General features: G+C 56.7%; 1 protein-coding gene across 1 annotated transcript; it reads left to right on the forward strand.

Annotated features, from left to right (window-relative positions):
- Positions 1-440: 440 nt before the first annotated feature.
- Positions 441-1,922, forward strand: LOC124545543 (putative uncharacterized protein DDB_G0294196). The gene is made up of 2 exons (XM_047124490.1): positions 441-857; positions 1,503-1,922. The coding sequence occupies exons 1-2, from the start codon at positions 441-443 to the stop codon at positions 1,920-1,922; spliced, it is 837 nt and encodes a 278-aa protein (XP_046980446.1).
- The last annotated feature ends 7,819 nt before the right edge of the window (positions 1,923-9,741 follow it).

Consider the following 9,741-nt stretch of genomic DNA (forward strand, 5'->3'; position numbering starts at 1 on the left):
GCGGCGCGCAGAGTGGCGGCCGCTCTCTCGGCCGTCCGCGCCCGCCCGCGACACTGGCTGGGCCTTGTGATTCTCTGCAAGAAAGGGTTGGAGTCCCTTAGCGATCGTAGTGCGTGTGGAAGCCTTGTGCGACTCGCCGCTATCGAGAGCTACAAAACTCTGCGATTCACTTGCTTCTTAGCGAGTACTAAGCAATTTGTCGTGTTATAGGACCGACATAGAGTGTAGGCAAGATAGTGCGGACTAGCCGCACTTGTAGGATGAATAGAGTAGGGGACGACGAGGAGCCAGGGCCCCACCCGCGGGTGGCAAGCCCGCGTTCCTCTAGGCCAGAACAGACACACAGGGCTGAGGTAGAACTCGCGAGCAGGACCACTCAGGGCGCTCGACCGCGACACCCCGCCCCACCGGCCCCCACGCCTGAAGACTTATGCACTGCGATGATTCAAGAGAAACTGGAACAACTCCGCCGCGACCGCGACGCACGAGCAAAGGAACTCGCAAGACGGCGGGAGCAGGACGGCCCAACCACCAGTGCCAACTCATCTTCTGACGACTGCCGAACGAAGAGTCACAATCCGACGGAACAACACAATGCCATGGACTATCAGGACGAATCCAGCGACTCTGATGCACCATTCCAGGAGGTCAGACGCCGCCGGAAAGGCACCAAACGCAGGAAAGCCGAAGAAAATACCCCCATGCAGACGGAACAACGAGCTGTACCCACCACCAACTACTACGCACCACTACAGCAACAGGACCCAGCAATGGAAGACCAACACCAGCCTCCGCCTAACGACACAAATACTCAGGACGCCACAGCTCCGCCGCCGCCGAAACCGAGAATACCACCTGTGACAATCAACTACACTGGAAAATACCTGGAACTAAACGCTCAATTAAAGCAGAAGATCAGCGGACCACTCAAGGCGATCTACAAAAATAATCAGATCAAATACCACTTTGAAACGCTGGCAGACCAACGAGCAGCACTGGACTACCTCCATTCCATCAACATGCCCTATTTCACCCACCAAGCAGCAGAAGACAGAGAACTCCAAGTGGTCCTCAAGAATATCCCAGAGGAAATTACCGAAGACGAACTCGCCGCCGAACTTCGCCACATGCAATTCACAGTCACGAACGTACACCAGTTCAAGAAACGAGACCTGACCTCCAAGAAACTGATTCCACAGTCGGCTTACTGTGTATCTCTGCCACATGGACAGAAAAGCCGCACCATCTACGACGTACAATACCTCTTCCATACCAGAATTAAGGTGGAAGACTACAAGCCACTTGATGGGCCTGCCCAGTGCAAGAAATGCCTCAAATTCAACCACACTGGCCGGTACTGTCAGATGCCGGTCAGGTGTGTACGCTGTGGCGGCCACCACCACGCAAAGGATTGTACCAAGCCACGAACAGAACCACCCATCTGCGCAAACTGTCGCCAAGAAGGCCACCCTGGGACTTGGCGAGGTTGCCCTGAATTTCAGAAGGCGATACACGCCTACCAACTGCGACCTCCACCATCCAAGGAGCCCCAACAACCACAACAGCCGTCGTTTGCGGCGACTCCGAAGGACTTCCCATCTCTCCGAACACCCTGGACGGCTGCATCGTCGTTATTTCAAACACCAACCCAGCAACAACCAACTCGACCGAAAAACACGGCGCGCCAACGACTGCACGATCTTCGCCAGCAACAACAGCAGCAACGATCCACGGACAACGCCCTCGGACTGTCCGATATCATCGCCGCGCTATCTAACATGGGCTCCATCATCAACTTACTAAAAACGAAGAACGTCTTTGCCATCTTAGCAGATACAGCTCGCAAATTCAACGACGCACCGGATCTGTTATCCAAACTACTCACTCTACTGGAAGGAATCATGGCCTTTTTCACCGACTAACATGGATCACGAGCGGCATCAACACAGAAACCTCACATTCTGCTTTTTTAACGCCAACGGCGTCGCTCCCAAGAAAGTAGAACTCACCGACTTCGTCGAACACCACAAAATTGATGTGCTACTATTGTCCGAAACGCATCTGCGACCCACCCAAACCTTCAACATTCGCAACATGGTGGGATACCGCACTGACCGCCACAATCGGCGCGGTGGAGGTACAGCAATCTACCTGCGATCTTCCCTCACTCACTCTCTCGAAACCTTGCCTGACATGACGAGTCTGGAAGCCACAGCAGTCACGATCGCCACCATACACGGGAAGCTCACGTTCGTCGCAGCCTACTTGAGCCCTGGCGCAGCCTTCACAGATGAAGACTTTATCTCCATCTTTGATCGATACGACAGAGTCCTCCTTTGTGGGGATCTTAATGCGAAGCATGTAGCATGGAACTCGCGGCAGACGAACGCCAAAGGCACCCGTCTCTACGAACTTGAAATTCGGCTCCAAGCATTCACACAAGGTCCTGAAGAACCGACTTACCTGCCTACTGTTCCACGCCATCAGCCGGATGTCCTAGATGTGGCCATAATCAAAAACATGAATCCTGATCTGTCACTCCAGACGATCAATGACTTGACTTCTGACCACCAACCTGTTCTCGGAACACTGTCTGGAGCTCTTCCAATATTGCCACCGAAAACGAAAGTCTCCACAGACTGGATATCCTACGCCAGGTGGCTAAACAACAATGTGCGCCCCACGGAGCCATTAGCAACACCGGAGCAACTCGACGACGCCATCACTCGTCTGACTTCGAAAATCAAGAAGGCCGCTCACCAGGCCTCCACGAAGTTACTCTTCTCGACACCATATCGCGACCCACAGCCGCCGGCACTGCAAGACTTGAAATATTTGAAGAATCGAGCCCGTAAAAAATGGCAACAAACTCGCAACCCAGCATATAGACGAGAAATGCACCAGCTCTCCAGAGAACTCACGTGGCGTTGCAAGGAATGGCGCGCCGAACTATGGGAGGACCGGATGGCACAAATCCAACACCTATCGCGCGATGAATGGGCACTCATCCGTAATATCAAGAAACCCAAGCCACCAAAAACGGCGCTCACGGATGGCACCAACCTAATCTTTGACAACCTCCAAAAGGCCGAACTTTTCGCGGAAACTTACGAAACGCAATCACGCCTGAATTTTGCAGACTTTGAGAACGATGAGGAAGAGGACGCGCGCACTCGGGCAGAGGCACACCACATAAGACAACACCCCAGCGGAGACCGGCCAGAACTGACATCTCCAGGAGAAATTCGCCGCATACTCAGGAAATTACACTCCACATCTGCCCCCGGACCTGACGGAATTTCGAACGACCATCTGAAGCATCTCCCACGGAAACCACTAGTGCTATTAACGAGAATACTCAACGAATGCCTGCTGAAGGAACATTTCCCACCACATTGGAAACTGGCCAAGATCATACCCATCCCGAAACCGGGTAAGGACCCACTTCAGCCTGCGCACCACCGACCAATCAGTCTCCTTTCCACGATGGGCAAAACGTTTGAACGTGTCATCTTGGCCCGCATCAAGCCGCCCCTCTTGGAAAATGACGTCATTCGACCAGACCAATTTGCCTTTCAACCCAAACTTTCCGCCGAAATCCAGCTGCTCCGGATCTCGGAACACCTCACAAACCAAATCAATCTAAACCACTACACAGCAGCCATTTTCCTGGATGTTCAACAAGCATTTGACAAGGTGTGGCGAGAGAAGCTCATAAGTAAACTCCGGAACACCACCGACATCCCCAACTGTTACATCAAGATTATCGACAGCTTCCTGACCGACCGCCGTTTTTACGTCCAACAGGCCGACCAACACTCAGACACCAAACATCTCTCCGACGGTATACCGCAAGGATCGGTACTCTCTCCCATCCTGTTCACCATCTACGTAAATGACATGCCCAAACTGCCGAACATCATGCTAGCACAGTTCGCTGATGATACGGCTCTCCTTACCAGCAGCCGTTCATTAGATACAGCCATCACCCGCTTGCAACACCAGATCGATATCCTCCTTTTGTGGGCAACTGATAATAAAATCACTATCAACGCACTCAAGACAAAGGCCATACTTTTCACTCGACGGAGACCGATTCTTCACCGCCGCCTCCAGATCAATGACCACGCCATCGAATGGTCCACCACGACGAAATATTTAGGGGTCACCCTGGACCATAAACTCACATTCTCAGCCCACATCAACGACAAAAGCCTCAAAATCATTCGCGCCATCCATGGACTATACCCCTCCTTAGCAAGCACTGACCTAAACGTAGCTACGAAGCTACGCATCTACCGCGCGACAATACTCCCGATGATGCTATATGGCTGCGCTACGTGGGGAATCACATCCACCACCAACATCCGCAAACTACAACGACTACAAAACCGGTGTCTAAGAATCATTCTCAAAGCGCCCAGGTGGTCCCGAATTATATCTTTACATGATGAACTGCAAGTCTCAACAATAGATCAAGTAATCCAACTACACGTCCAGCGTCTCATCAACAAAATAGACGACTTAAGGGTATCAACGAGACAACTCGAAGGAATCGCAACCACCCAACCTGAACCATGGCATAAAGTCAAGGTCCCCAGGGCCCTCACAACACAATGAAAAGTGAAGCAAAGGTATGTAGGGCAAAAAGGACCCCTGTGAGCCCAAAGTCCTACAAAAGATAACAATAAAGATGTACAAACCTACCACTCACCCTTGGAAGTCCAGCCGCCAAAGGCGGTAGCACTTCGGCAACGACACCACACAGGTATAAAAAAAAAAAAAAAAAAAAAAAAAAAAAAAAAAAAAAAAAAAAATGATTCTCTGCTCTGCTGCTGTGCTGTGCTTGCGTGCCTGCCGTCCCGCTCGCTCTCGCTGTGTGTTACGCGCGTCGTCGAAATGGCAGATCAGGCGGCTACGAACGAGACTGCTGCGGCACCCGCCGCCACCGGCACTACGAAGAAGGCCAAGTCTGCGTCGTCTGCGAAGAAGCCGCGCGCCAAGCCTGCGCACCCGCGCACCTCTGAGATGGTGACGGCCGCCATCAAGAGTCTGAAGGAGCGCGGCGGGTCGTCGCTGCAGGCGATCAAGAAGTACATAGCCGCGCACTACAAGCTGGACGCGGAGAAGCTGGCGCCGTTTATCAAGAAGTACCTCAAGTCGGCCGTCGTGGCGGGCGAGCTGGTGCAGACGAAGGGGAAGGGCGCGTCCGGCTCGTTCAAGCTTGCCGGCGCCGGCGGCGGGGGGGCGGCCGAGGGCGGCAAGGCTCGTGCCGGCGGTGCCAAGAAGAAGCGCGCCGCTCCGGCCAGCAAGGAGAAGAAGGGCGCCCGTGCGGCCGGCGCAAAGAAGGCTGGTGGCGTGAAGGCGGCGACCGGTCGGAAGGCGGGCGCCGCCAAGAAGGCGTCTGCGGCGTCGGCCGCTCCCGCGGGTGCGAAGAAGGCGGCTGCGGCCAAGCCGGCCAAGGCCAAGTCGCCGTCGAAGGCGAAGAAGGCCGCCAAGGTTCCGACGAAGAAGCCGAAGGCGCCGCGCCCGAAGAAGGCGACGACGCCGTCTAAGGCGAAGGCTTCGCCCAAGAAGAAGAAGTAGAGTAGAGGAGAAAGAGATGGGAAAGGAAGGGTTTGGCGCTTGACTCCGTCGTCCCCACCCCCCGTCGTCGTCTAGTGGCGCGCAAGAGACGCGCGGCCCAAAACGGCCCTTCTCAGGGCCATCAAAGCACGTCGGGGAAGGTTTTGATTGTCGTGTTGCGTTTGGTGTGGGTGTCTGTCTGGCGTTTCTGTATGCCCGTGGGGATGCTGTTTGCGTGCCGTGGTGGTTGGATTGCGGGGGTCGGTGGCGGGTGTGGGCGGCGGTAGCGGTAAGCGGTGTTGTTGTTGTTGTTGTTGTTGTTGTTGTCGTGGTTGATTGTCGCCGTGTTTGTGGCGGCGGCCGACGGTTGGTTTTCTGTCACGTTGTTTTGTTTGAATACGTTGGTTGGCTTGCCTGCGTTCGTTCTTCTCGGATGTCTGTCTTGTCGAGTCGTGTCTGGTCTTTGTTTTGTTTTGTTCCTTTGTGTGTGTGTGTGTGTGTGTCTTCGAAGAGGCCGACGAGGTAGGCCTCGCTGGCCTCCTGCAGGGCCATGACTGCGGAGCTCTGGAAGCGCAGGTCGGTCTTGAAGTCCTGGGCGATCTCGTGCACTAGGCGCTGGAATGGCAGCTTGCGGATGAGCAGCTCTGTGCTCTTCTGGTAGCGCCTGATTTCTCGCAGGGCGACGGTGCCCGGCCTGTAGCGGTGGGGCTTCTTGACGCCTCCGGTGGCGGGCGCGCTCTTCCTCGCCGCCTTGGTGGCGAGCTGTTTGCGCGGCGCCTTTCCGCCGGTGGACTTGCGGGCCGTTTGCTTTGTGCGGGCCATGGCGGTAGCGGTAGCGGTAGCGGAGCGGCGTGCGTGGAGGTTAGGTGCGGCGCGGCGTCCGGTGCTGCCTTGACAACGGGCCCGCGCGCCTCCGTGCTGCGCTTATATGCCCTCGGTTGCGCGTGGTGGGGGGAGGGCGGGCCAGAGTCTATATAGGGGGGCGGCGGGCGCGCTGGGCGCAGACCGTAGCCGACTCGCCAGCCGCTGCAGCTGCTGTTTGTGCACGTTTTGCTTTGCCCGAGGAAGGAAGGATGACAGGCCGCGGCAAGGGAGGAAAGGGGCTCGGCAAGGGTGGCGCCAAGCGGCACCGCAAGGTGTTGCGCGACAACATCCAGGGCATCACGAAGCCCGCCATCCGCCGCCTGGCTCGCAGGGGCGGCGTGAAGCGCATCTCTGGTCTGATCTACGAGGAGACCCGCGGGGTGCTGAAGGTGTTCCTGGAGAACGTGATCCGCGACGCGGTGACGTACACTGAGCACGCCAAGCGCAAGACTGTGACGGCCATGGACGTGGTGTACGCCCTGAAGAGGCAGGGGCGCACCCTGTACGGTTTCGGCGGTTAGGCTGCGTCGCAGCGGGCGCTGGCCTTCCCGCGGCCGTGCTTGTGGGTGGGAGAGACTAGAAAACGGCCCTTTTCAGGGCCACCACACTGTTCGGAAGTTGAAAAGTGCGAAAGAGTCTGTGTTGTTGCTGCGTGTGTGCGCTGTGTTGTTTGTTTGTTTGTTTCTTTCTTTCTTTCCGTTTGAGCGACGTGATGTGACTGGGAGGGGAGAAGGAAAGGAAACGTGTCATGTGGCTGGCTGTGTGTGGAGCTGCTTCGTTTGTGTGTTTGTTATTGTGTGTCTTTGTATCGATCGCGACGGAGATGGCGGGCTGTGTGTTGTTGTGCGAGAGGCGGTGATTATTTGCTTGCGTGGTTTGTCTCTGTGTGTTTGTTTGCGGCGGCGTTGGGGTTTCCGAGGCAAGGCGTGTGGGCATAGGCGGCCGGATCAGCTGTTTCGTTCGTGTCGACGGCCGTTGCGCGCGGGAGTGGAGGGCGGTGTGTCGACACGCCTCCCTTTAACAATGGTCATTATTGCTGCCGTTGTCGGTTTGGAAGGCGACTGCGACCGTGCAAAATGTGTGTGTGTGTGTGTGTGTGTGTGTGTGTGTGTGTGTTGGGCCACACGGGCTGTGTGGACGACAAGATGGCGGACGTGCGCCGGCGGCGGCTGTGCTGTGACAGTGCAAAGTTAAAACAAAACAAGGTGCGGCGAGGACGACTGAAATTTTGCTTTGGACGTAGGTGTGTGTGGTGGCCCTGAAAAGGGCCGATTGTTGTGGGCCGAGCCGGCAAAGCGCGTTGCGTGCAGGGGAGCACGCGGCGCTGCGATTGCCTGGCCTCCTTTAGGCCTTCTTCTCGGTCTTCTTTGGCAGCAGGACGGCCTGGATGTTGGGCAGGACACCACCCTGTGCGATGGTGACGCCCGACAGGAGCTTGTTGAGCTCCTCGTCGTTGCGGATGGCAAGCTGCAGGTGGCGCGGGATGATGCGCGTCTTCTTGTTGTCGCGGGCCGCGTTTCCGGCCAGCTCGAGCACCTCAGCCGCGAGGTACTCCATGACGGCGGCGAGGTAGACGGGCGCCCCGGCGCCGACGCGCTCTGCGTAGTTTCCCTTGCGCAGGAGGCGGTGGATTCTGCCGACCGGGAACTGGAGCCCAGCCCTGCTTGAGCGGGACTTTGACTTGCCCTTGACTTTGCCTCCCTTTCCGCGTCCGGACATGGCGATGGGCTAGCGACGGTGCACACGAAACGGAAACGAAAACGACCGGTGCGAGCGGCAGCGAGTCGAGCAGCGGAGTGCGTGCCGGCGCGCGCGGCGCGCGGCCTCCTTTCGTCTGGACTGGGTGTGGAACATCCCAGGCTATCGTGAACGTAGGGTTTACCTAGAGGCATTTCCTACCAAGGCTGCAGGGTGTGGTTGGCGGTGGTCAGCGCGTATGATATCTGGAAGTCGCTGAGAGGAAGAAGTGGTGGTGAGTCTTCTGGGCTGACCTGATTATTCGATCAGGGCAACGGGCCGCCTGTAGTGGTCGTGATGGTCATTATGCCGTCCTAACCTCCGGACGAGGGGATTGTCTGAAGTGCGGGTGGCATTATAAAACCGGCGCGCTGCGTCTTTAAATCTCTCCCGGACGAGGGGTTCCTCAGCCGCCTGATGGAGGGGGCGATGAGGGAAATCACGCGGCACATGGTAAACTCGGCGCAAGAGCTTGTTTTGTAGTTGCTGGAGCCTCTGAATATGGGAGGGGGCAGCATTGCCCCAGACTTCACAGGCATAGTCCATAACCGGACGAATGCACGTGCGATAGATATGCAGTCCGTTGGCGACAGGGAGCGAGGAAGTTTCGTTGAGCATGGGGTACAATGCCCCAGCCCTCTGAGATGTCTTCCGGTGTACAGCGGTGACGTGAGGCTTCCATGTCAGGGTGCGATCGAGAATGACCCCGAGGTAGGTAGCAGTCGTGGTCCAGGTGATGGCCTGATTACAAAGCACCAGGGGCGGCACGTCAGGTGGGAGACGGCGAGTGAGGAGCATCGCCTGAGATTTGGTGGCGTTGAAGCCTATCCGCCAGTCGGCGGCCCAGCGCTCGAGGTCCTGCAGAGCAGCTTGCAGACGTCGGAGGACGGCGTCGATGTTGCGATGGCGCGAGAAAAGGGCCGTGTCATCAGCATAGATGGCACGACCAACCCTCGGGGAAATCGGCAGGTCAGAGGTGTAGACAGCATACAATATCGGGCCCAGAACACTCCCTTGTGGCACTCCAGCAAGTACCGGGCGAACAGAGGAAGTCGTGCTGCCAACTCGGACGACAAATGTACGGCCCTCAAGGTAGGTGCCAAGTAGGCGGACGAAGCACGAAGGGATGCCGAGATGGAACAACTTGAAGAGCAGGCCGTGGTGCCAGACAGTGTCGAAGGCCTTGGACACATCAAGCAAGACAAGGCCGCAAAACTCCCGATTGTTGAACGCCAGTGTCGCCTCCTCGACGACGCGGAGCAACTGTTGGGTGGTGGAGTGGTGCTGGCGGAAGCCAAACTGTTCCCGAGGAATGATGTTGTCCTGGTGAAGCAGCCGGCCGAACCTAGAGAGGAGGATCCTCTCGAAAACTTTACTCAGCGTCGGGAGGAGACTGATGGGGCGATAATGCTCCGGTACTGTCCTGTTTTTGCCCGGCTTCGGGACCGCCACGACGACAGCCTTCTTCCAAGCTTCTGGGTACTGCAGTTGGTGAAAGATGGCGTTAAAGAGAGCGACCACATACAGGATGGCAATCCTGGGCAGCATGCGGAGGACTCTCCTGTCAACGTTGTC

This window comes from Schistocerca americana, chromosome 8 (genome assembly GCF_021461395.2).
Source record: "Schistocerca americana isolate TAMUIC-IGC-003095 chromosome 8, iqSchAmer2.1, whole genome shotgun sequence".
In the NCBI taxonomy this organism is placed as follows: Eukaryota; Metazoa; Arthropoda; class Insecta; order Orthoptera; family Acrididae; genus Schistocerca; species Schistocerca americana.